The sequence below is a fragment of the Colletotrichum fructicola genome (genome assembly GCF_000319635.2).
Source record: "Colletotrichum fructicola Nara gc5 chromosome Unknown KSG_Nara_v1_contig04, whole genome shotgun sequence".
Classification (NCBI taxonomy): domain Eukaryota; kingdom Fungi; phylum Ascomycota; class Sordariomycetes; order Glomerellales; family Glomerellaceae; genus Colletotrichum; species Colletotrichum fructicola.
Window position 1 is genome coordinate 4,987,346 of NW_027094054.1, and position 25,099 is coordinate 5,012,444.

The 25,099-nt window shown below is 54.3% G+C and overlaps 6 protein-coding genes across 6 annotated transcripts; 2 read left to right on the plus strand and 4 right to left on the minus strand.

Moving 5' to 3' along the window:
- Nucleotides 1-32: 32 nt before the first annotated feature.
- On the plus strand, nucleotides 33-4,847 carry CGGC5_v008210 (PH and SEC7 domain-containing protein; the record flags this gene model as incomplete). Its single annotated transcript, XM_066151987.1, has 4 exons — nucleotides 33-2,820; nucleotides 2,872-3,375; nucleotides 3,449-3,477; nucleotides 3,651-4,847. 4 exons carry the CDS (start codon nucleotides 33-35, stop codon nucleotides 4,845-4,847), a joined length of 4,518 nt encoding a protein of 1,505 aa, XP_066008602.1.
- A 933-nt stretch (nucleotides 4,848-5,780) lies between these two features.
- crf1-2 (putative glycosidase crf1) lies at nucleotides 5,781-6,976 on the minus strand (the record flags this gene model as incomplete). Its single annotated transcript, XM_032024692.1, has 2 exons — nucleotides 5,781-6,826; nucleotides 6,892-6,976. The coding sequence occupies 2 exons, from the start codon at nucleotides 6,974-6,976 to the stop codon at nucleotides 5,781-5,783; spliced, it is 1,131 nt and encodes a 376-aa protein (XP_031891782.1).
- Nucleotides 6,977-8,483: 1,507 nt separating this feature from the next.
- Nucleotides 8,484-9,234, minus strand: CGGC5_v008212 (uncharacterized protein; the record flags this gene model as incomplete). The annotated part of the gene is made up of 3 exons (XM_032024703.1): nucleotides 8,484-8,735; nucleotides 8,795-9,085; nucleotides 9,139-9,234. 3 exons carry the CDS (start codon nucleotides 9,232-9,234, stop codon nucleotides 8,484-8,486), a joined length of 639 nt encoding a protein of 212 aa, XP_031891773.1.
- Nucleotides 9,235-10,587: 1,353 nt separating this feature from the next.
- Nucleotides 10,588-13,574, minus strand: GRDP1 (Glycine-rich domain-containing protein 1; the record flags this gene model as incomplete). Its single annotated transcript, XM_032024714.1, has 7 exons — nucleotides 10,588-10,638; nucleotides 10,760-11,217; nucleotides 11,283-11,342; nucleotides 11,541-11,868; nucleotides 11,967-12,528; nucleotides 12,650-12,959; nucleotides 13,019-13,574. The coding sequence occupies 7 exons, from the start codon at nucleotides 13,572-13,574 to the stop codon at nucleotides 10,588-10,590; spliced, it is 2,325 nt and encodes a 774-aa protein (XP_031891774.1).
- A 1,354-nt stretch (nucleotides 13,575-14,928) lies between these two features.
- Nucleotides 14,929-15,750, plus strand: CGGC5_v008214 (uncharacterized protein; the record flags this gene model as incomplete). The annotated part of the gene is made up of 1 exon (XM_032024727.1): nucleotides 14,929-15,750. One exon carries the CDS (start codon nucleotides 14,929-14,931, stop codon nucleotides 15,748-15,750), a length of 822 nt encoding a protein of 273 aa, XP_031891922.1.
- Nucleotides 15,751-18,586: 2,836 nt separating this feature from the next.
- Nucleotides 18,587-24,766, minus strand: mpas-2 (Methylphloroacetophenone synthase; the record flags this gene model as incomplete). The annotated part of the gene is made up of 4 exons (XM_032024738.1): nucleotides 18,587-18,705; nucleotides 18,761-19,129; nucleotides 19,192-19,901; nucleotides 19,959-24,766. The coding sequence occupies 4 exons, from the start codon at nucleotides 24,764-24,766 to the stop codon at nucleotides 18,587-18,589; spliced, it is 6,006 nt and encodes a 2,001-aa protein (XP_031891921.1).
- Between the last annotated feature and the right edge of the window lie 333 nt (nucleotides 24,767-25,099).

Consider the following 25,099-nt stretch of genomic DNA (forward strand, 5'->3'; position numbering starts at 1 on the left):
CCCCACGATACCCCGTCCCGACCCCCTTCACCATGTACGCCGACATTCCTCGACGTTCGAGCCGTCGTCGTCCGGACCTTAACATCGACACCTCTCCTCCCACCGGCCACTCCAGGTCGCCTGTCGCGTCGCGAGGTCGAAGCCGAGAACCAGCTCCTGCCGCCGTCCCCCAGACGCCGCCAAGCAACAGGAACAAGCTGCCGCCACCCACCTCGCTTTCCAATCGCAAAGCCAGCTCGCGGGCGCTTAGAGGCCCCTCCCTCACTCGCAATGCCGACGACTCTTTTCTAGACAACCCCGATTCTCCCGATAGCTTCGACATGTCCGAGAACAAGGAGAACGACAACCCAGATCTACCTCGACCGCGCGATTCCCACGACCTGTCATTGTCCCCGCGCAATGTTACACGCGACTCTCTCATGACGAACATGCTCATATCCCTCGACCAATTTTCCATGGGAGGACCTGTTGGCGGTGATTTCGGAAACGGAAGGTCCATGTTTGGCGACCCGTCCCAACATAACCCGTACGACACAGACGACAACATGCCGAGACCAGTTCGCGGCGGCCGGTCAAACGGCCACGGCTACTCTTACAGCTCCGACTTCGACGCCGACGACGCGAGCAGGATATCATCTCGTGGACGGAGAAGCAATAGTAGCTCCAACTTCCAGAGCGGCCTGCATCGCATCAGCAGTATGCGCGAGTCGATGCGGAGCACACCTGGCACACCACGCCACATGCATTCCAGGGGTGGCAAGGGGAGCACCAAGAGCAGCAGCTCCAATAGTATCGACGCTGGCTACGCTCAGGTTCTCAGCAGCACGAGGTGGGCTTCCGGCTTCGGTGGTCGATCCTCGAGCTTCGACTACGGCCATCGTCCACCCGCTGCCCTGCAGGCCACCCAGCAACAGCAGCAGCAGCAGCAACAGCAACAACATTACCAGCCTCAACCTCAACAACAGGGCCAAGCACCCTGGCACATTGAATTTTCAAATACCTTTTTCAACGACGACTACGATGCGGCCCCCACGCCGACGGTGCCTGGAGGGCCAAGACGCATCGTGCCCCAGACACCCCCGACCGCCACGTACCCACGATCGCCTGTAGCCGCTCCCGTGGCTGATGACGAACTGGAGCCGCCCGCCGTCATTCTCGAGCGCAAATCAACGAATCGATCGGCCAAAAGCACGGCAACGAGCCGCAAGGCCGACCATAAACCGAATAACAATCACGAGGAGGTGCCGCCATTACCCGCAGCCGCGCCCGTTACCGAGCCCTCCCCCGTCCCCGCGCTCGACATTGACTCGGCACCCGCGCCACATGTGGGCTACGGCAAGACAAAAGAGGCCGTGCACGGAGCTCCGATTCCGACACATACACCGTCACAAACAAAAGAAAAACCGGGGTTTTTCAGGCGAGTGTTTGGTTCGTCCAGAAACAATGCCTCTAATAACCCGCCCGAGACTCAAAATTCCTCGGGCGTAACGTCGTCAACATCTGTGGATACGGCCGATCAGAGATCAGGGAATCGATCCCTCCACGTTTCCAACCAGATGAAGCCCTCCACCTCCGCCCCGCCCTCGAGGGACACATCTTCGTCCCATTCCCATCATCACGTGCTGCAGAAGAAACCGAGCTCTTTCTTCCGTCGCAGAAAGAAGTCTGTGTCCGCCGACGAAGTGCCTCCCGTGCCAGCTCCAGCCGCCCTCGAGCCGCCCATGCCCCCTCTCGTCGCTCCAATTCAGCTGCCCATTACTAAGGACAAGCTTTCCGCGAAACCTGAGCCCAGCCCAATCAGCAGCTTGCGAAGGGTCATGAACCCGTACCTTAAAGGCAGCCCTTTGACTCCAAACACGCCCATCACTCCTCAATCTGCTCCTGTACAAGCTACTGATCTCGAAATGGCTCCTGATCCGCACGACGAGGGATCAGCAGAGGAGCACCCCCGCTCTTTCTCCCCCGAGTACGACCCAAGTCCCAACGCACGTATTCGACAGGTCAGGTCTCGCTCCCGTGGCGAGGACCGCTCTCCCTCCGATCATGAACGCCGCACCGATACTCCAACTCGACCGCCGCCTGAGCCTCCCGTGTCCAACGAGAAGAGGAACAACTCATTCCTTGACATCGATGGCAGCGACAACGAAGCCGATACCGAGTCGAGACAACGGGGTAAGACAAGGAAAGAGAAGGGCCACAGGCAAGACAAGCCGTCCAAGGAATCCTCTCCCTCGAGAAGGCCGTCCCAAAGAAGGGATGACACCACTATCAGAGGCAGGAAGACCAACCGTCTCACCGTCGACACGACGGATTCTGATGACGAGGGAAACAAATCTGGACTGATTCTGCCAATCGAGGGCACTAGGTCTGCCAGCAGGACGTCAGGATCCACCACTACCGATTACAAGTCTGCCGCCAGTGCTGCCCCAAGCGTGAGAGTCGAACCCGATAACAGCCCGAAGGTTCTGGGCACTTTCGAGTCCATGAACGCAAAGCCTCTGGACGAGCCTGAGTTTGTTGTTGGAGACCCTACCGACGATGATCGCCAAAAGGCACAGAAAATCTTTGATGGTAACGAGGACTTCATCCAGAAGGAGAAGGCCGCTGCATGGATGGGCGAGGAGGGCCCCATCCGCCAGAGAACCCTGCGTGCATACATGGATCTCTATGATTTTACCAACAAGAGCATTCTGCAGAGTCTTCGTTTGATCTGCGAGCGCCTGGTCTTCAGAGCAGAGACGCAGCAGGTAGATCGTATTTTGGTTGCGTTTTCCAAGCGTTGGTGTGATTGCAACACCAATCATGGGTTCAAAGCATCTGGTAAGCTTTTGTCGCTGACTGAAAACCTTGAACTTTGCTAACCAGACACAGATGTCATTCACACAATCTGCTATTCGATCATGTTGCTCAACACTGATTTGCACCTGGCTGACATCGACCAAAAGATGACGCGGAGCCAGTTCGTCAAAAATACCATGACTACGATCACTCAGGCGGTGGCCGAGTCAGCCCCCGAAGCTTTCGAACGGCCAACCATTTTGCCCGGCAAGACCAACAGCTCTCTTGGAGGAGACGACTCCAGACCATCCATCGAGGAGAGGTTCGTTTCGCGCCGATTGTCATTCCGACCGCCGCCGAGAAACGAGGACGGATCGTCAGAGTTCCACGACGAATGCGGACCGCTGGTGAAAGCACCGTTCGACGGCTCGATGCGTGCCTGGGAGAGCCAGGTCGAGATCGTGCTGAAGGACATTTACACCTCGATCCGTGACGAACGCTTGCCCCTCTTTGGTGCGGACCCGTCAAAGAACTTGACGCCCACCACGAATAGTCTGTCCGTCATCGGCATGCTGAAGCGAACGCCCAGCGTTCTGAGTAAGGCCCCGTCAGAAAGTCAGGCATCTATGCGAGGGCGCATAGCTGAACATGGTCGTGCCAATTCTTCCAGATGGAATTCGAAGAGCAGGTCACGACCTCGTATGGGCAATCCGGGATTCTCTTCGTCGAGAACGAGCTTCGAGGACGGAAATTCGATTTGGAGCCCTTCGGCTTCGTCGGCGACATGGAGCAAGCTCTCGCTGGGCAGAACGCAAACCTCGATGTCTGTGGATTCGCTCGGGTCGTCATTCAGAGGCGGAGACTATCAACAGTCCATCGGATTTGCCAACGCCCTTAGCCAGGCCATCATCCGTGATGATGAGTCAGCTTTCGGAAAGGCCGCCTCGATTATGAGCGACGAATTGAAGAGCGCTCAACTTCTCGAAGACGAGTCTCTCGAACTGGCCGGACCTCCATGGGTAAAGGAGGGTATCGTGATTCACAAACACCACCTGGACGGTATTGACAAGAAAGCAAAGGACAGGCACTGGAATGAGGTGTTTGCCGTCGTACAAAAGGGCCAGATGAGCATATTCTCATTCGGAACCGCCAAATCTTCGGTGGGACGCAAGAGCCGCGGTCGCAATGCCAAGGGCCCTGCTGTCGTTGGAGGTGGCAACTGGCAAGATAACGCTACTAACCTGGGCACCTTTAGCCTTCGACAGACCCTGGCATCTGCCCTTCCGCCCCCAGGATACTCCAGAGCTCGGCCTCACGTCTGGGCGCTGAGCCTTCCCAGCGGCGCTGTTCACCTCTTCCAGGTTGGTACCCCCGAAATCAGCAAAGAGTTCGTCACCACGGCCAACTATTGGAGTGCCCGCCTGAGCACCCATCCATTGGTCGGCGGTATCAGCAACATCGAATACGGATGGAGCGACGCCATCATCAACAACGCTCTGGTCACGGCCATCAACGAGCAAGCAACCGGCCAATCACCCGGTCGCAACTCGCGCCCCGGCAGTAGCACCGCCAACCCACGACCGAGCTTTTCGAGTGGCACGTTCCGCTCCGGCTCGATCGACCACGGCTCAGGCGGCGCCTATGGTGCTAGCAGAGGTGCGAAATTGCCCGGAGACCGGATCACTATCTCCGATTGGGCGCCGCCGGCGCAGTCCATGCGGCCCAGCAACCTTCCCGAGGAGGAGCAACTCGAAAGCCTCACGTCGTACGTCAAGGGCATCGAAGACGAGCTGCAGACGCACAACCAGCTGCGCAGCCCGATGCTTCTGGCCTTCACTCCTCGCGGCAACAACGCCAACAAGGCCATGGCCAATTGGGAACGCAAGAGCGCATACCTCCTGCGGGAGATTGTCAAGTTCCGCACCTACGTCGACTGCCTGCAGCAAGCCACGACCCGCAAGAACGAGATCTATTCGGAGAGAGACCTGGCTCGCAGGGCTGCCAGGGGAGAGCTGGACGAGGGAGAGATTGAGTTTGACGTCCCACACGACGCGACCATCAGGGCGTGAAGGGATAATTTAGATAAACAGAGGGGCGTAATAGGAAATTCACACACAAATGGCTGGGGTTCGTCACACGGGGAGAAGAAAAAAGTCAGCCGAGCCCACGACGACATGACCACGTTGGACTCGAGGAGTTTGGGTGGGCGTATATATGGGGTGTTGCTGGCTTGGGAACATTGCACGTCACCTCCCTTTTTTTCTGCGTCTTCACTTCTTTTTTTCATTTGTACAAAGCTAGTTTGATACCCGGGCTTTTTTCTCCCTTCACTATTCTGGTTTTGTCGACCGCAAGCAACATTCGCACTCCCCTCTCTGGCTGTGTCTACGGGATGGACGGAAAAGAAGGAAACGTTTTTCTCATTATTCAAGGAGCGAGCGACTATACGCGGATTGCATGCATTCTTGGATTGGGGCAGGTTTTGGGATGTCCTCTGGCCTTTTGCTGCCGGCTTGGTCTGGCGGAGAGGTGCCGGGGGTAATTCGTAACTCTTTTTTCACTTTTATTCCGGTGTAAATAGTAATAGGAGACGGAGCAAGGATCAAAAGAAACCAAGGATTCTATTTTCAATATCGTTTGTATTGATGGTGACTTGACGTAGCTCTCTCATGGTGACAAAGGCGACACATAAGAGATGAGGGGGAATAGCTTTGCCCTCCCCTTGCCAGGTAAATTTCCTGTACGACTGGCTTCTGCTAATTGAGTTACATCTTACATCACCAAACAGAAAGACAGGTACGCATGCATTAAATGTGGTATTAGTAGTGTAATCTAGCAAAACTCCCATGGCCCACCAGGGCAGCACGCCTTCTTTCCGTCAATGGGCGTATACACACACAACGCGCCCGACCCTGTGAGCATATTTACATATTATCGATACAGGCCAGAACACCCCAAAGCGTCCGCGCTGAGGAACGACGCTACTCGCTCATATCCGAAGATCAAACCATCAAGGCGGCGAACATGGCCGCGCCACAAGCAGCGACGATGCCCCCTTGGACAGAGGATGCCGAGCCAGGAACCGGCTGGGATGTCGAGGTTGCGGAAGGACCGCTGCGAGTGGTCATGCCGGTTCCAGCGAGGCCGGTGCTGTTAGCAATGATGGGTCCCGGGGCGACGGAAGGAACGACCAGGCTAGATGTGGCGATGATGAGGGAAGTGGCCGACTGTTCGCCGGTAGCGCGCTGCTGAGGCTGGTGCTCCTGCTGGTAGTTGTTGCCAGCACCGTCACTGTTTGAGCCTGCTCCGTTGACCTGAATGCTCTGCCAGGAGCCGTCGGAGCCGGGCTTGTACTCGTACGAGGTTGCGCCAGCCTTGTCACCACCGGCGTAGTCCCAAATCTTCACGGAGCGGTAGTAGGCGGCGAAGGGAGCCTTGTCCCACTCGGCCATACCGCCGGCCCAGTCGATGGTGCCCTGGTTGGGGCCCTTGCCTCCGACCCAAGTGCCGAGCTTCAGCTGCATAGGCGTCTGCGGGTAGTTGCCCTCGGCGGGGGTGGCTGTGCGGTACTCCTTGCCGTCGATGGAGAATATGAGGGAGTCGCGGGTCCATTCCATGGTGTAAGTGTGGAAGGTGGTCATGGGGTTGAAGTCGACCTCATAGTACTTTGCGCGGGTGTAGTCGTTGATGCCGAGGGCGTAGAAGTTTGTCTGGACGTGGTTCTGGTCCGCGCCGACGAACTCCCAGTCGATCTCGTCTAGGGCGTCCGACTGCAGCACGATGCTGGTGACGATGCCGCGGCCAGGAGCAGCCTGGAGCTCGACTTCAACCTTGCCGAAGAAGAGGTAGTTCTTTGAGGTGAGTGTGGGAGCGTTTGCCTCCTCAAAGATGGTCATCTGGCCACCCGTCTCGTCGGAGAAGGACATGACCTTGGGGTTGTACTTGACGCCGCCGTCGACGATGAAGAAGGACTCGAGGTCATCGATGCTCTTCGCGTCGCGGAAGTTGTAGTTGCCCTCGCCGCCGAAGGCCGGGTTGGCAGGGCAAGCTGGGAGTAGTAAGTATCATGCCACGTCTATAAGATCGCAGAGCTAGGTGAAGAGAGGAACCTACTTTCACCCTTGACGGGGTTGCACACGGAGAATGTCTGGGCAGAGGCCAGGCCGAGGGCCAGGGAGAGGGCAGCGTATCTCATCATCTTGACGGAAGAGAACGAGTGTGGTTTGTGGTTTGATGCGATTGATGCTTGGGATGAGGTTGAACTGAAGATGGAGAGTTGAGGGATGCATCAACGGCTTAAATGGAAGGAAAGTCAAAGACACAGCCCCCGAACAATGGGCAGCGTCCATGGCAGTGACTGCAAGGAGAAAGGAGAGGCGGTCGAGAGCGCTGAAGACAATGGCCAAGGCCACGGAAACGGCGACTGCGGTGAAGGCAGCGACTGCCCGCCTTGTCTTTCTCGTACTTGCCTTGTACTTGCCGCATTGGGAAGTGCTCTTCCTCGTTCCTTCTTCACCATCGGCCAGCCCCACAACCGCTCTGTTTCTTTCTGCCTTGGAAGGTGCACCGCCAAAAGTCAAGTTTCCATTTACCATCAACACCGCCAACAGCAAGCCATTCGCACCCAAATCTCCGAAAGTTCTCTCATCTCAGCCAGATGGCGTTGACAGCCATCAAGGTCCCGTCCTTTCGTCGAGGGTAACGGTCCTCGTTGATGGCTGCTGTTGCTGTTGGCCTGTGCTTGCCGCATCCATCGCCGCCATCTGCTTCCGGATTCTGTCTCGAAAGCCGTTCTTCGTCGCCCTCGTTTTCCCCGGACTCGTCAACTCCCAGAAACGCATTCCAACGGCCGTTTCCTCCGCGAGTGACGTCGTCCGTCTTCCATTCCTCTCCCGTCCTCGGGGCAACCGCCAAGGCCCCGCCCCCCTTCGACACTCTGCGGTTGCCAATGTCTTCTGTCCAAACGGACACGAAGAGATTCTCTTGTCGCAGTCTCGGCGGGTTGGCGCAATTTCGGACTGTCTAGACTTGGTCGCGAACAGAATTAGCTCTTGGGGTCTGCTGAGAGACAGCCACAGCATCCACGGGTCAACCAGCTGCACCTTCAACATTGTCCCTGCCCCGCCCTGCAGCGTAGCCGAACGCGATCGCTTGTGGCGCCAAGAGCGTTGGCAATCCCGTACTTTTCTTACGCGAGACGAGACCCTGAAAGTTGCACCGAGATTGCCGACTGCGGCACTCAACGATCGACCCCAGAAAACGATTGCATCACGGCGGGCACAGAGGGGGCGGTGCATTCCATGGGACGCCGTGGGCGTGGTTTTGCTTGTGCGCCATTCTCATTAGAGGCAGTAAGAACCAAGACTCGCTATTCCACTAGCATCCATCTTTTGTCTCCCTTGGACGCACCTACACTACCAACAATGGCCTTGTTCTCCTGGCCCTCCCTTGCACCAATTCCGACAATCGTCATAAACCCTCTCAGGAGCGCCAAGTGACTACGTCTGCTCTCGGCAGTCTCGTGTTTCCATCGCTGCTGATCGCATGTGGACAAAGCCCTCTCGGGAAAAGATATTCAAGAAGAGAAGTAAATACAGTAGAAAAAACACCAATTGGTGGCTGGTTTGCTGACAATCATCAGACACGCAGTCACCAGCCCGCGTCAAATTTCATCGCTCGTATCCAAAACGTCATGGTCGCGTCGCTTAGCAGGTGTTAAGCATGGTGGTGAGGGCAGTCTTCTCAGCAGAAGTGACGGAGAGGGCCCAGTAGGACTTGACCTGGACCCAAGCGCGAGCGTAGGTGCAGTGGAAGCTGGAGACGGAAGGCTTCCAGGAGTCGGGGCTCTTGTCGCTCTTGGACTGGTTGACGGAGTCGGTGACAGCCCACAGCTGGGGGCGGGTGAGGTCGTTGGCGAAGTCCTGGCGCTTGGAGGTGGTCCAGGAAGCGGCACCAGACTGTCATTCCGTGTTAGAGCTCCGTTTGTTCATGCACACGGAGAGGGAATATCACTTACAACCCAGGCGTTCTTCAGCGGGACCATGTGGTCAATGTCGACGTCGCTGGCGGCGGTCCAGGTGGCACCGTCGTAGGGGCTGACCCAGGTTCCGCTGGTGGCAGCGCAGGCAGAGCTGGTGACAACGTTGGTGCCGTCGCGCTTGAGGACGGTCTCACGGGTGTTGCAAGTGCCGGAGATGGTGATCCAGTGGGGGAAAAGATCACGGTCGTACGTGTCGGTGTTGGTCCAGGCACGGACGGTCAGGGCAGCAAGCTGGGTCTTGGCAGAGGCAGCAGTAGGAATGCCAGGCTGCGAATTGTCAGCGGAAAACCCATAAAATCGGCTTTGAAAGCTCGACTCACGGGAGTGGGCATCGGCATCGGCTCAGCGACCGGGTCCGGGACGGGAGCGGCGACGGCAGCGCCGGCGAGGGCGAGGATGGCAGCGGAAAACTTCATGTTGGCGACGGTGACCGGAGCGACGGACGGAGAACAGGGATGAAGGCTGAGAGGTGCTTATGAACGAAGGTCTTGGCACTGACTGTCGATGAGCTGAAACAGACGGCCCAGAGCGGGAGATCCGCCGTCAGTTTATATGTTTTCTTCGCCTCCTTCCTCTTTCTCTCGACACTCATCAAGAGACACTTTCATCGGCGGGTCGCGATAGTACCAAGTCCACGTTTCCCTCTGTCTAACCACGACGCATCCCCACCTTTCCGCCTTTCCAGATGCCGTCGAGCCACTCACGATCCTTCCCGACCCCACGAACGCTCGACCTGCTTTGTTAATCTCCAGCCCGACCCTCCAGGAATCCGCCGACACAGCTACACTGAGACGATGAAACGGCGCGCTTCTCTGAAAAGAGGCACTCTGGCCGGCTGAAGTGTGACCCAAGGCGAACCTCTCATAGGGCTTCGCAGGGGGGACCACAGGGTTCAGCGGCCAAGCTGACAGCTGTGTGCCCCTTTATCTCTCTTCTTATTGGCGGGGTAATCTAATATTGCTCGCTTTGAGTGCCGATGCACGGCGGGCAACCTCTCATCCAAGGAGACTTTACTCCAAATCCAACTCCAAGCCAAGTCTTGGACCAGCCACTCATATCAGCCGGCACCGGCACGTTATCTTATCGGTCCCTGTCAATCACCCTGCAAACCTGCCAACATTGCCAGCAGGAGATGCGGTATCGAGCCTTCTCCGCTGCACGTCAACCCTCCAAAGACAGGGCCTTGATCGATGGTGCACGGGGCCTTCCACGAACCTTCCTCTTTGGGGGCCAGGTGCCGATCCTGCGTGATTTGGACGAGGTGCCTGGCGATGATAGACCTCTCAGGGTCCGGCGGCGGTGATCTCGGGCTGCACCGCAGAAGCCTGATGTCTCACGCCAGGCACAGAGAGGCAGGTGGACGGAGAAGCGGCGCGTTGTGTCACCAAGCAAAGCCCCGACGAGTCAACAATCAATGTCGACCACTTGGTGCAATGGGCCAAGCAAGCGCTGATAGCGATCGACTCGTAAGCGGTGTACAACACCCATGGACGGTTGTCTTTCATTAAACATAGTTTCCACCATTTGCTTGAACAAGGCCCATATCTTCGCCCTCTCATTACTCGTGCAACTGGAAGCGAGCGGCCCTCCCCACGCCCTGTGGTTCCCACATCCCGACCTCCGATCGGACCTTGCGTCTGGACGGAATAAGCTTAAGCGGTAGCAAGTTGCGACTTCACACATTGATGACAGCACGTGTCAACAGACTCTGGCGGAGATATGGCTTGTCCCAGCCATGGGATATTGCAAAGTTACATGCTGCCAAATCCCTACGACCCCGCGAATCCTGTACATCCGGACTTGCCGCCGAACCAGGCGCTCTATCACCTTGTCAGCGTCAAAAAGCCTCGGCAAAGATAAGACAAACTCCGAAAAGAAACAGGGCCATATTTCGCGCAGTACGAAAAGAGACACCGAGATATCAAGAGACTTGTCACTTACCCCAACACACCTGGCAGAACACATACCAAGCGTCTCCGAGGCGCATCCACCAGAACCACCACACGTGCCCGTGGCACAGCTCCCCACTGCCCCAGGCCCTGTGCTAACGAATCCAGGCGGGGACGGGTACATGTCACTCGTTGTTGTGGCGGCCAGACTCGCTGCCCACGGCCCTTGTACGGGAACCTCCTTGCCCCAGAAGCTCGCCATGTCCTCTCCCCTCGGTCCCATCCTCTTACCTTGATCTGCTTTGAACGTCTTGTTTGCCCTCTTCCGTGCCTTGGAATGCGTTTCCTCCAGCCTGTTCCTGTAGTCCAGTCGCAGCGGGCGCGTGTGAGCTCTCCGCGACGTCGTCTCGTTGGTATGTACCGCCGGGTGCGACGAGACGTGCGCTGATTCGGCAGCGGGTGGGATGGGTACGTTTTTGGCTTCGGGGGAGGAGTGCCATGCTTCGAGGACTGGGGTGGGTGAGCCTCTTGGAGGGTTACACGACATAGATGCGGGGAGACGGCTGCATGCTTACACTTTTCCTCCTTGCCTGAACCGAACATCTTGGTTGCAGGAAGCGCCATCACCCTTACAGCTGATAGCGAATCAACGTCAGTCTTGCTCTCCTCACAAACTCGGAAACCGACGGACGACGGCGGCGGCCGTATTTCTGGCACTATCTACTATCTTGCGTCTTCAAGGATTTGTGAAGCCATCACGCTTTGTCACTATCTCTCTCATAGGCGAGATAGAAGGGGGGTCGTATCAGAGGGTATGTGAAAGGGAAACTTACTCTCGCAGTACCAGCACTTGCATTCTGAGTACACCTCGCCAAACCGTTCCTGGTAGGTCTTACACGTCCACTCGAAGGCGGTGCTGAGCTTGTCCTCGTCGACCTTATCGTTGTGGTCGACAAAGGCGGCCGTCTCCGCGACAGTGTAATCGTAGTAGGACCGGGGGCTGAGCTGGTGCGTGTGCCAGGCGAGGTCGACGTCGACCGTGGGTACGGCGACACGGTCCTTTGTGGACGACGCGAGGGAGACTATGGTCATGAAGCGTGTGTACTTCGTGAGGAGGGCGGTCATTGTTTGCTGGGCTGTTGGGAGCGAGAGCCAGTTGATCTGTTGCAGACCGTTCATCAACATCACCGCGTCTCAGACGAGTAATCTTACTCGGCCCAAAGGTTTGGCATAGACAGGTTAGGAGGGGAGAAGCTGACCTTGCACATCTTTTCAGTAAACACGCCCTGCCTCATCACGCAGCCCACGAGATCTATGCCCAACAGGCTAGCGTTCTCCCAGTAGCGCGACATCATCTTTCGCGTCTGCCGTCGGCCCTCCAGGCTCAGCCTGAACTCCGTGACCTTCTTGTGCCCGTGCCGCGACATGACCTCCCGCAGATTCTTCTGGTCCGCGAACTTGCCCGTGAAGGTCTCCTCGATCACGTCGCGGACGGCAGTCATGGACGCGGGCGTCGGGGAGCCGGGGGTCAGAAGGGAGAGCACAGGGGAGAGAACACCGCGGCGGGCGAGGTGCGATGGGAACAGCTGGTCTGGGATCGGGGAAGACGTGCTGCTCGAGGAGGCGGATGAAAGGAGTTTCGGCATTGCGCTCTGCAGGTCGAGAATCGTGCCTGGCATCGCGTGGCCTTGCTTTATCGACGCTTGGATGTCTGCGAGGAATTTGGCGGTTCGCAGGGCTTGGTGAGTTATGGTGAAGGTACAGGGGCAGGTTTGCGAGAGGTGGCCGTCTGCGAGGCCGGAGCCTGAGAGGCCGGGGCGGCTGTGTTTGTGTTAGTTTGGTTCATGCGTGATACGTTTCTCATTCTGACGGCAAAGACGGCTCTGGAAAGTTCCAGCCGGAGTGTGGAGATGATGTGAACAAGAACTGCGGGTTCACGTACTGACTCCCCTGATAACCCTCCTCCTGCCCGCACGTCGTCCACGGGACTGAGACCGTCGCAGCGCAGCTTGGACACTTGATCTCTTTCGTGTCTGGGTCGTCTTCGTTCCTCCAGGCGAGGTTCGTCCGCGACGTCCAGTGGGCGACGCACGTCTCCGAGACGACGTACTCGAACGCCGGCCCGCGGATGGCGGCATTGACAATCGCCCAGGGCATGCCCGCCGCCCAGAGCGCGGCGTGACCGTAGCGGAGGCAGTCTTCGAGGTAGATTCTGGGGTTGAGCATGTGTGCGTGCCAGACGAGGAGGACGTCTGCGTTAGCTGTCAGCGATTGCAGTTCATCAGAAAGCAGAGAAAGGGGGAGGGAGAACCCAGTGGCGGCAGCATGTCCGCGTTCCACACCATGCCTTCGCGTGTCACGAATCCCTCATACCGATCCCTCCGTCCCTCGTCTGGGTCGAGCATGTCTTTCTCGAGGAGCATGTCCGGGACGAAGAAAGACCACCACGCTTCGTAGCGCGAGACTGCGCGCGCGACGTAGACGGCCCATCGCTTCTCGCGGAGCTTGACGAGGATATCTACATTGGGTTCAGCGGGGTCCGGGATCGCGGCGCTTTTCCCGTTGGTGGCTGAGGCCTGGGGTCCCGCACGGGAGTCGAAGATGTTCCAGAGGCCGTTGCGGTAGCCTGTCTCCGTCTTGAGGCGGTTGAAGGCGCAGAGGAGGCGGAGGTGTGCGAGGCAGTGCGCCTCTGTTGGAACTGCGGTGGGAGACTGGGAGATGGACAGGTTTTCCAGGGTGTCGGTGAGGGAGGATGGGGGGTCAGAGGTGTAGGCGGGAGGAGCGGGGCCGGCGGAGATGGGACCGGAGCCGGTGCTGGGCCCGGGGGAGGCGTCTTGTGGGGTCTTGGTCTTGTTCTTTTTCCACATGGTGACAACTGTTGAAGTGGGAGAATATTGGGTTGTGGTTCACTGAGACAAAAAGACGCCCACCTGATCCTGGCCTTCGCGAATAATATACGACAAGTTGAGATGGCTCCTCGCCGTTTGAGCTGAAGAAAGCCTCGCCACAACGACGACAACCTCGTGATCCCGGTTTGTCGGCGCGGGGCGACGCGGGATGCCGGGCCCGGGCGCCGGAGGATTTTGCCCTGCTTAGCTGATCTTCGACGCCCTGAAGAGCGGTTTCTGAGTGTGCTATGCTGTGCCGCTCAGCCTTTGATTTCGCCAGTCATCCGGTGGCGGCGTCAAAAGTAAATAAGAAGTAGTGAGGAACTTTTCTTCACCGAAACTGCGAGGTTGACTTTACGGTGAGCGTGAGAGTCGGAGGCAGGAGGGTAGGCCACGCGGCTTGCAATGAGCCGCTCATGATGAGAGACCTGATGATTGAAAGGGGCTGTGTGTGCTCTAGCGCGCCCATAATTGAGTGATGATGTAGCCGATGCGACGCTCCGCCAGTCGCGTCTTGTCTGCTTATCCTTTCCCCCGCGTTCATCACGTTGCGGGGTCTGAGGAGCATTCGCCAATGGGATTAATCCAATTCTGATGGGCTTGATGACCTTGCCCTGGAACTGAGTTTGTGTAGGATCGTTGCTGACAATGCCTCAAGACGGCTTCGACGTCTGCCATTAAGTTGAATCGAGCAAAATCTTTCTCATGATTGATTCAATCAAAACTTCAATCGCAATTGGTTTGAGGCGCTACTTGATTTCAAAATGCCTCATGTTGAGCTCGTCGAGAATGTCCCGTTTACTGGTCACTATGTATTGAAGTTGAACTTAGTTGCGTACGCTTAGTTGAAGAATCTCAAGGTTCGAACGATCATGGAAGTTTCAAACCCCACCTTACTGGCTGCGGTCCAAATTATTCGAACGGCTGAAATTTGAACCACTTTGTGGGCCCAAGAACATCTGTCTTTGTAGAACCCAAGCGGTCTCCGCTAGAATGGAATTTCTAATGAAAGTCTCTTTTGTCTGATGAAGGATTTGCAAACACTCTGTAGTAGATCAACTTACCCACGCAATACTTTCTTCGGGACGACGACACTGGCAAATATCAAGCAAAGATGGCGGCTACCACTTTCCACCGCTTCCCTGACCTACCAACAGAGCTCCGACTGCATATTTGGGAGTTGGCCGGCTGTGCTATGGCAAGGCCTCGAATCCACTTTTTGCCTATTGAGTCGTCCAGACAAGAGACATTCGGCAGGCGCTTGATCCCTGATGGATTGGATTTACGTGGATTGGATTCAAAAGTGCCAGGCTACTGCTGCAGTGTGGAAGTCATGCCGAGGGCCGAACGCTCGTGGGTCAAAGACAACGAGTCAGACTACCTTATTGACGCTGGAATGTGGACCGCCTGCAAAGAATCTGCTTGGGTGCTCATGAAGAAGAGGCTGAGTAGGGCTAGGCCGTACAATATCCGATTCGGAACTTTCCGAGACGGTAGTGATGACTGGGTATTTGATGTTGATGTTAGTAGAGACCTCTTCTGCTTTCAGTTCTCCAACAATGCATACTGGAGTCTCCATACCGAATGGGAATTGCTGCCATTCTGGAACACTTCGAGACGAGACGGCTTTGTCAGCGTTGCCGTTGAATTCGATTCTTCCTGGTCTGTCGGTATCGAGCCAGATATGGATGTCGGTACGCTGGAAAGAATGGTCAATGAGCCAGGGGCTCGTGGCTTCTTCTTGAGTCTTATCAAGAAAGAGATGAATGGGGAGTCGTATGTACCCCAGATATATCTGATTGACAGGAGCATACGTCGGAGCCAATATGAAAGACCCAGTTCATACTCGGAATTTCATTCCATGGGGCGCGCGTTCGGGTTCGTGGTTGGCGAGTACACAGTTGTCGAAGACGATCTGACACCGGAGATGGAACCGGAGATGGATGCCTTTGACTTTTTGAGAGCTATCGATTCAGTGGGAGACTATTGGAAGGCACTTGGCCTTTCATACGACCGCTCTTATGAGGACGGAGAGCTCGTGGAGTTTAGAACATGGTCCCGTACCTCCGTTAAAGCGTACGTGTCGGTGTTAGCTCAAGAGGAAGAAGACGATATGGAGTCTCCGGGAAAAGAATACGAAGGCACTGAAGTTTAGTCGAAGGAATGTAGACGGGGCGAAGAGAGTTAGTAGGGACCTCAGAAAGGTTTGGTCAATTGAAATGCATCTGCATCAGGGGATATAGAAACAGCAGAACCTACTAGTCAGTCAGCCTATGGCCTCACGCCATGTGTTAGATGTTCCAGAAGGCGGTTCGCCAATCGTTTTATTTGATGGAGATGATTTGAATTCCACCACTGATCTAAAGATAGGAAATTTCAACGTCTTCTGCAGCTAACTTGCGATGTAAGAGTGTATTGCTTGATTGTAATATTCAATCCGTGAATAGATGCAGGCCCTTAGCGAAACACGTCCGAAGCCAGACATGCTTATACTTATACATCCAGATACATACCTTACTGGTTGAATAACCTTGATGATTGTTTGTAAGCACAACCTTCTAGCCGAATCGACACTAACGTTGGAATTCCCATCAGGGCAGCGCCCACCTCAAGGCAATCAATCAAGTTTGAGGGCCAAACTTGACTTAATTACTTCGCGATAGCTTCATAATTGATTGATTGATTGATTGAACTTGACAAGTTTACTCGTCTTGCGGGGGGCGCTGCATCAGGGTAGGTTCCAAAAGGGTTCTTACGCACATTCATCCGGACAGAAAGAGAGGCAATAGCTTTTGAACTCTATTTGACAAATAAACTTTCTGTTCACCTCCAAACACACCAGCTCACTTGGAAACACCTGTCTGGGTGTTTGTGTACCTGTCTACATCATTGCCGCTTTGGAAGGCCAGGATGTACACCACCAACAAGGTCAGTCAAGTTCATGATAAAATATAACCGCACCGTCTGACTGTGTGCAAAATCTTCCGACCAACACAACCAACTCTTGTTTCCCTTCGGGCTCACAAGACACGACTTGACTTTCGCTCTGAAGTTCCCCCCAAATATCGTCAACAATGTCGGCCAAGACCCAGTTAACCTTCGCCGACCTCCCAGCGGAATTGAGGATGATGATTTGGGAGCTCGCTGCTTCAGTCCGTACATCCCGAACAGGATTGCACTTCATTCCAGTGAGCTCTGTTCCGCAAAACCCACCCCCACGCCCCCCCAAACGTTTGAAATATACTCAGAGTTACATTGGCAATACGCCCTACCCTGTCACAGTTAAGGATGTCGATGTTTCGTCGATAGCTGGGAACGGGTCCGAGTACCTTCTCGACGCTGGTCTGTGGACTGCATGCAGAGACTCCAGGGAAGCAATGAAAAAGAAGTGGAAGGAGGTAAAGAGGAAGTACGTTCATAATGGTGGTCCTACCAGAAGAGACCTTACTCCTTCAAGAATCGGTCTTATCTGCGAAGGTGACAAGACATACGGTTTCTCAGTAAATCCTTTGGAAGACCTGCTCTGTTTACAAATACCCCAGGATGCAACTTACAACAACTTTGAATCGCGGATCAAGCTCCCATTTTGGAACGACTATTGGTACGGACAGAGAGGCTATTGCAGCATTGCTTTTGAGTTCGATAGCTCTTGGGCTTTTGATCCGAGCAAGAAAACTATAGCGGAGTTGCGACAGACGCCCGGCCCGAGAGCGTGCTTTCTAAACCTCTTGATGGATATGACTGCGCGCTCTGAGGATGATGGAAGGGGCGAAGCCTTCGAGACATTAAGTTTGGTCGACCGAAGCGTTCTAAGAAGGCCAGATTGCCGCAAGTACTGGGGAGAAAGAGTATTCCATGCCCAGAACCGCAAGTTTGGAAGAGTGTACGATCACAGTGACGTGGTGAGAGAATCCCCAACCTCTTCAATGAACGCACTCGAGTTCCTCAATATACTCAAAGAAGAAATCCCGCATCTTTGGGTCAAGATAAGGTGCGATATTGCGGTAATTATTTGCCCGCAATTCCAAGCTGAAGTCCAAGCCGAGGCCCAATCATAGGCCGAAGCGTGTTAAGACAGGTAAAGTTTGGGTCGAACGAATCTAGACGATAAAAGCTACTACAGGATATTTCGTTGCATATTAACATCAGGCAGACCAGCTCACCTGTTCGTTATTGCGTGTGGGGTATTCGCTACGACAATATTGAAGAAGGCGAGGTTTCTGGGGGCTGGGGCCAGGAGAGATCGTCATTCTACCCAAAGATATAGTTAATTTCTTAGATCTACAAACATCCCTTCTAAGAGACCGCCGTTTGTAGAAGTGCAAAGTGGCCTCCGTCAACTGCAGATCACCTTTTATGATGATTAACCAATGGCATCATAACAAGCCTAGGAGTTAAATCTGCTCTGAAAAGCCAGAACTAGCCGGAGGCCAATTACGGTTCGTAGCTGACTTCATGTCCATTGGGATCACCAGGGAAAGCATGTTTCTCAAGCCATCTGTAAGCTTTCAAAACTGCGAGCCAGCCCTCCGACGAATGATCACGACTTGCATCACAGATGTGAGGCGCGTCTGGCACTAGAACCAAGGATACGTCGATGCCCCGGGTTCTCATCTCTTCGGCTGTGCGACTGGACTGTTGCCATGGGATGAGATCGTCGGCTGTTCCGTGTATAAAGAATGTGGGAGTCTGGAAACAGCCGTTCTTTACTTGGGCCAGCGGACTACACCGTCGGATCTCCTCTGTCGAAGGCTGTGGTAGGTTGTTCCAGTCCGTCACCTCGGCTCTTTTGGAAGCTGCGAGTTTTCTGCTGGGTAAACCATCAATGATGATTGGTAGCGTTTGGGCTTTCCAATTCATGTGTAAGATAATACGAGAACGAGGATCAGTGCGAATTCGGGGATCCGAAAGGGGCTCCCAAGCACCGATGGTTCCATAGTTGGCAATCTGTATCACATGATAGAAGTCAGTAACAACTCGCCTTTTACGGCTTAAGGTAGTTGAATGAGGTGGTCAGGGAAGCTTACAGGCTCATCTTGGACGGCCTCTAGAACGTCATATTCTTCACCCAAGTCCTCTGCTCCAACGGGTTGAATGGGAGATTGCCACCCTGTACTTGCAGATCAGCATTCATACACAAGACGCAAGCAACATGTTCAACTCACAGGCATCCTCATAGTCAGTAGGACAGTAGAAAGCCAAGATGGCATTTGGCGGTCGAAGCCCTCTCTCTGGTGCCGTCCATCCAGTCGACAATGCCAGCTGCCCTCCGGAGGACCATCCCACAACCACGATGTTGTCTGGATCAGGTCTAATTTCGGGGTTCCTCAGTTTGATGTACGGCAGTATCTTTTGAGCCCATTCAAGTGCATCGCATACATCAACCATGGGACCGTCAGCAAGTCGGGACTCTGGGCATAGCCGATGGTCGAGGCTGACTGGCAAAAGCCCCATGTCAATCATGATGCGCGTCTGCGGAGGTCTGATATCCTTGCGGGAGAAAATGATGTGACTTCCTCCATGTATCATCAGAGCTGATCGCTTCATGTTAGAAATTCCCCGTTTCCAAGCACCTGCTGGACTCTGAGCAACCCACCGATCGGCATCTTCTTGGCTGGGTTTGCCACTTGAGGATAATAAATATCCGCGTGAATCTGTTGGGACCCAACTGTTTTGTAGACCACTTCCTGCACGTCAATCTCTACCTGACCGCGTTCGATTTTGTCGGCACCTGTGTCAAGTCGGGTAGACCCAGGCTTCTGAAACCCACATATCACTCTGACAGTCTTGGCCTCGAGCGACTGTCCATCAGACCATTGTATATCTGCAAAGCCTGCGCTTAAAAAAGCCTGTTGCCAATGTTTCGCATCAGCCAAGGCATGGGAACGACCATCGTTAAAAAGCCACCAGCCCTCCAGCAGACCGACGATTATATCAAAGACGTACAGCTGCCGAGTTGGCGTCATCTCAATCAGGGCAAGGGCACCATCTTCACGGAGCATCTTGCGCAGATTGGCCAGGCTTGAGGTTATGTTCCTAGTTGCGTGGATGCAATTCGTTGATATGATGACGTGGAACGCCCCAGTGAGCTCAGCAGTCGGCTCGCTCTCGATGTCCAAAATCCCAAAGGTCATACCGCTGATTCCTGCGAAAGAAGTCTTGGCCTTTTGGACAAGTGATGCAGATAGGTCGGTGAAATGGTACTCGAAAGGGATTCCGGCTTTGACCAGTAAGTCGACGACATGGCGCGTTGTTCCTCCTGTGCCAGCTCCAACTTCTAGGATGCGGAATGGGCCAGAACCGCTACTATGACTGAATGATCGACACAAGAAATCGCCCAGCAGATGAGTGGCTGTTACTAACATGGGCCACTCTCGATAAAGATCGTCGAGCCACTTCTTGTTTGCTCGGTTGCCGAAGAGCACTTGGAGGGCGTCATAATCTCCAACGAGGCACGCAGCAAGATGCGGCCCTACAGCTCTTAGAAGGTGACGAATTGGACCGTTTAGGGGGTGCTTGTCTATGATATCCTGGAAAACCTGTTCTCCTGATGTCGTTTCCATAGACTTGGTAGTCCTAATGAAAATTTCCCCTGAAGACTCTATGATGTTTTCGTCTTCCAGAAAACGGTACAGCCGACGGACTAACTGTTGATGACGGGGCAGAATGCTTGCTATAATCGGCACCTTATCTCCAGGACTGAGCGCCTGTAGATTGCACCCTAACGTCTTGAAAGCCTGTGATACGTAGGCCAGGACCAGACGAACATCGCCGGGGTGGATCTCAGACCAATAGTCGAGAGCGTTCCTCGACGCCCCGAACCGGTCAAAGTTGAGCCGCACCTCATCAAAAGATTCGTGAATGGAATTGATGGTTGGCAGTTCTTCTGTCTTCGCATGGGACCCACCGCATGACCCTGGTGTGTCTTTGAACTCCCTCGGGGGTCGTTCCGCAGACCGTTGGATTGGTAAGCTTGACTGGCTTTGCGACCCTCCATTTCCTGTCGATGGCTCTGGAAAAATTTGAGATGCTGCGCTATCCTCGTTCGCAGACTTTAAGCCTAGCTCTCTATCAACATGAGAAACGATGGCGTTGATATCGGTAAACAGTAAAAACGTAGATAAATCAATTGTCACATTCAGTGCCGAGGCAATATCACCAATCATCTCAGTAGCCCCCAAGGAGTCAATGCCAACATCAGGAAGAGCCTCTTTGCCGGAAAGGTCGTCGATAGGAATGTCAGCGATACTAGCCGCGATCTTGAGTACCTCCAATCGTTTGCTAGTAGGCCGGCCCTTGTTTCTGATGCTGGCCTCTCCGGACGTATTAGTCTCAGATGGGAGAGTTGTCTCCTCTTTGGAAATGACGGATGACGAGGTTGAGTCCTTAGAGGAGCCACGTAAAATCCTCGTGAGGGATGTTCGAGATATCTTCGTAAATCCCATACCAAATGCGACGAGGACCATCTTCTTGGTCTGTGCCTCAGAAACATAAACATCGACGGACACGTTCTCATCGTTTTCGGGAGTCATATTCGCAAGAACAACCCAATCTTTGACATCCGGTGAGAAAGCGGGACCGAGCTGCAAACGCTGGATTCGATGGCAGACCAACAGGCTGTCGATGGTTGTTGTTGTACTGAAGTAGTTGACTAGGAAGCCACCGAATTGCAAGAAGCTGTCAATCATTGGCGTGTCGACAAGCCGCTGATCGAGCGTCGTATGGCTGTCGGACGAGATTCTTACCACACCTGCGGCTTCGGTCCCCAAGCTGGCGATGGTCTTTATCCCCTTGAAGGCATCTGAGTACTGTACGACTCCCTGAAATGCTCTGTAGATATGCTTCCCTTGCATGGCCTCCGCATCAGAATGCTCCATGATGTTTTGCCAGCGACAGTCTCCGATTAGCGATTCAAATCGGCGGAACTCTTGTGTGACTCTAGGGTCGTTTCGCTCTCTGATGTGCACCATGCCAGTCGTTGTCTCCTGCGCCTCAACCTTGCTTTCGCCAGCCTTCTGTGTGGGCTCCACTGTAATAGAGAAGACCCATGACGGCCAAGATTTGTCCACGCGTCGCATACTTAGAAGAATTTCAGGAGGCTCTTCGTCCGGTTTCAAAACAACCGGTGCCTTCATAGTGAGATCTTCGACTGTGGGCCTCCATACGGCGAGGTCCAAATTTTGAAGCTTCAGAGCAGCTCTGGAGACGGCCTCAATGTGCGCCGAAGCCGGCATGCTCGCATAGTCGCACATGATGTGTCCCTTCACCAAGGATTGAAAGCGCTCACTTTTGGCTGATATCCTGAAGTAGCTCTCCGTCGAACCGTCACCTTTGATGAGAGACAGAAACTCCTCAGGTTCCGGATCTTCTGTCGAAGGCCGAGCAGGACTTTCTGCGCCGTGTTTTAGACCGATATAAGGTAACCAATGTCGAGTCTTCTGAAACTGGTACGGCGGCAAGCTGAGAGATTGGTATTGGTGTCTCTGACGTCGGTGGAATGGCCAGTATTGCACATTGTGCCCTTCCTTCCACAACTTGATCGCGACATCAACGAGAGAAACTTGAGCAGACGAGGCAGTCAACTGTGGGCCCATGAAAGAGTGACCGTTTTGAGTTTGAATGCATGACCGAACGAGCTGAGTGGCGGAGGTCCCTCGTCCAGCCTCAATCCAAGTAGCTCGGGGATGTTTCTGTACAAGCCGTTCAATCGCATGATGGAAACATACTGGGCCTCTCATATGTTCCACGACAAGATGCGCATCAGGCATATTATCATCATGTTTGTCGCTGCAAACTTCAAGGGGAATCGTTGGAGTCTTCCAGCAGAGACTCTCCGCAAGCTCCAAAAGCTGTTGAAGCAAGGGTTCTGTGAGGGCCGAATGAAATCCGTGGGTGACATCCAAAGTCTGACAACGAACCAAGCCACGCATCATCTCATCACGAGTGATCAAAGTTTCTGCGTCCCGGATAGCCTTAGCAGAACCAACGACAACGTGGTTTCTGGGTCCGTTGAAACATGCCACCTCAAGACCCTCGACTTGTCTAAGTAGACGAGTGACGTGCTCTCGATCAGCGTTCAATGCAAGCATTGAGCCTGGCTCAGGACCCCAACACTTCTCCACAAGGAATGCCCTGCCTGCCACTAACTTCAAAGCGTCGCTCAGTGACAAAGCCCCAGAGATGCAAAGTGCTGTGAGTTGGCCGAAGCTGTGACCCACAACTGCCTCTATCTTAAGCCCACAGTCCATCCATGCTCTGGCCGAGGAGTACTGAATTGCGAACAAAGCAGTGTGCAGCGTTACAAGGTCTGAGATTGGGGTTCGCTGGAAGATCGCTGGAAAAATGCCCTCGAGTCCGAGGTTCAGACAGACGTGCTGGCAACTGTCCAGATGGTGTCGTAATATTTGCGATGATTTGTACACATCTTCTGAGAGACCAACATAGCGACCGTCTTGGCCACCAAAGACGAGGATGGTCGGCGGCGGCGATACAACTTTTGTTATCAAGCTACACCCTGAAGCCACCTGGGAGAGAATCATCTCGAGCTCTTTCATATCAGACACCGTTGTCGAAACGACAATTTTAAGAGCATGATTGGCACGTTGGGCCAAGTGAAAGAGAATGTCTGGAAGATCGAAACCTGATGGCTTCGCTGAACCCACGCGTCGCACCAAATCAAGTACTTCCTGGGCATATTCCGACAGCGATTCTTCAGTCGAAGCGGATAGGATGAACGGCCATTTTGATGGTGCAACTGGCTGCTCATCTAGTGACCCCAAGTCTGACTCATTTGTAGGGGCATTGCGGATCATCACAACTGAGTTGCTTCCAGCGGCGCCATAGTTGTTGACACAAGCGATTCGATCTCTTGTGTCCCATGGAGTTAGTTGTCGGGGAATCTCCATCTTATCAGGAGCCAGTGTCGGTATGTTGGGGTTCAATGATTGAAAACTAGCCTGCGGGGGTATGAGGCTATTTTTCAACATGAGAAGCGTTTTGATCAAGCCGGCCGCACCAGAAGCTGCTTCAGCGTGGCCAATACTCCCCTTGATAGAAGAGAAATACAGCTTCGACGTTCTGGAGGCCCCACCGAAAGCTTCTCGCAGACTGGAAACCTCGATCGGATCACCAACGCTTGTGCCGGTGCCATGGGCTTCGACGTACGACACATCCTCACGTGTAACGTTCGCCAAGTCCATGACTTTTCTCAGAAGACTCGCCTGAGACTTTGCACTCGGCACCACTATGGGCCCTCCTTCATGGTTCTGGTTGGTAGCAGAGCCGATAACAACTCCAAGAATATTATCGTCTTCTTCGAGAGCAGCGGATAAAGATTTCAAGACGACAACACCGACGCCTTCGCCACGACAGTATCCGTCGGCATGGGCATCAAACGGCTTACATTGACCGTTGGGACTCAGAAACCCCGCTGCCTTCAGATCCCGGTAGTCATGCGGACAGGTGATGATATTCGCGCCTCCTGCGACCGCACGGCTGCATTCTCCGGACGCAATGGCACGGCAAGCGGTATGTATAGCCACAAGCGAAGACGAACAAGCCGTATCAATAGTCATGGCTGGTCCGCTCCAGCCGAAGTGATGACTGATGGCACCACTCAGATAGGATCTACCAGTGCCCGTCGTTGCATATGCCGTAGGAGGGTGGCAGCTTAGGTTCTCGGCATAGTTGTTCATCACGGCTCCGATGTAACATCCGTAGTCTTGTGGATCCGAATGCGTCTCTGGACTGAGTTGCCCTGACGATGATAGAGCTTCGTACACGACCTCAAGCAGCTTTCTCTGCTGCGGATCACAAGCCGTCGCCTCTCGGGTCGACTTATCGAAGAACTTGTGATCGAATGTATCGTGTTGGTCAATGAAGTTACCCCACCATTTGACCTTGGAGACGTCTTCGGCAAGTTGGTCTAGTCCAACTCGTTCAGGTGCAGGAACAACTGTTGATCGCCCGGCCGATATGAGATCCCACAACTCATCGACCGATTTGGCGCCGGGAAATATCCCAGCCATACCAACGACTGCGACAGCGTGTGGCGGGAACTCAGACAGTGTACGCTTTCTTTTCGCGTCTGAAAGTGATTCGTAGTCGCAATTTAGACCTGTTGCTCCCTCACCGCCGATGCTACCTGGTGGGGTATTGGGAGGTGTCTGCATTTGTGGATATGTTGCTTTCCCTTTCTTGGCGAACCCATCATGAGCCGGTCTCGCGGAAAGTCCAGGCGGATGTCGCAAGCTCAAAAAGCGAAGATCCAGATATCCAACCAAGGATGGAGGGAAGTGCTGTGAGACGCCTGCCACCGCGACGCAGATTTGTCCCGGTGGCAGAGAACCAATTGCGACTTTGAGCGTCCGATACCAGTCTACAGGCAATAATAGGGTATTATTCAATATTGCTCGAACGAGACTGTCTCCAGTGACGAACCTCCCATCATTTGTGGATCTGACTGGGACGTGTAGCCGGTCTGGATAAGGAAATCGTAGGTCGAG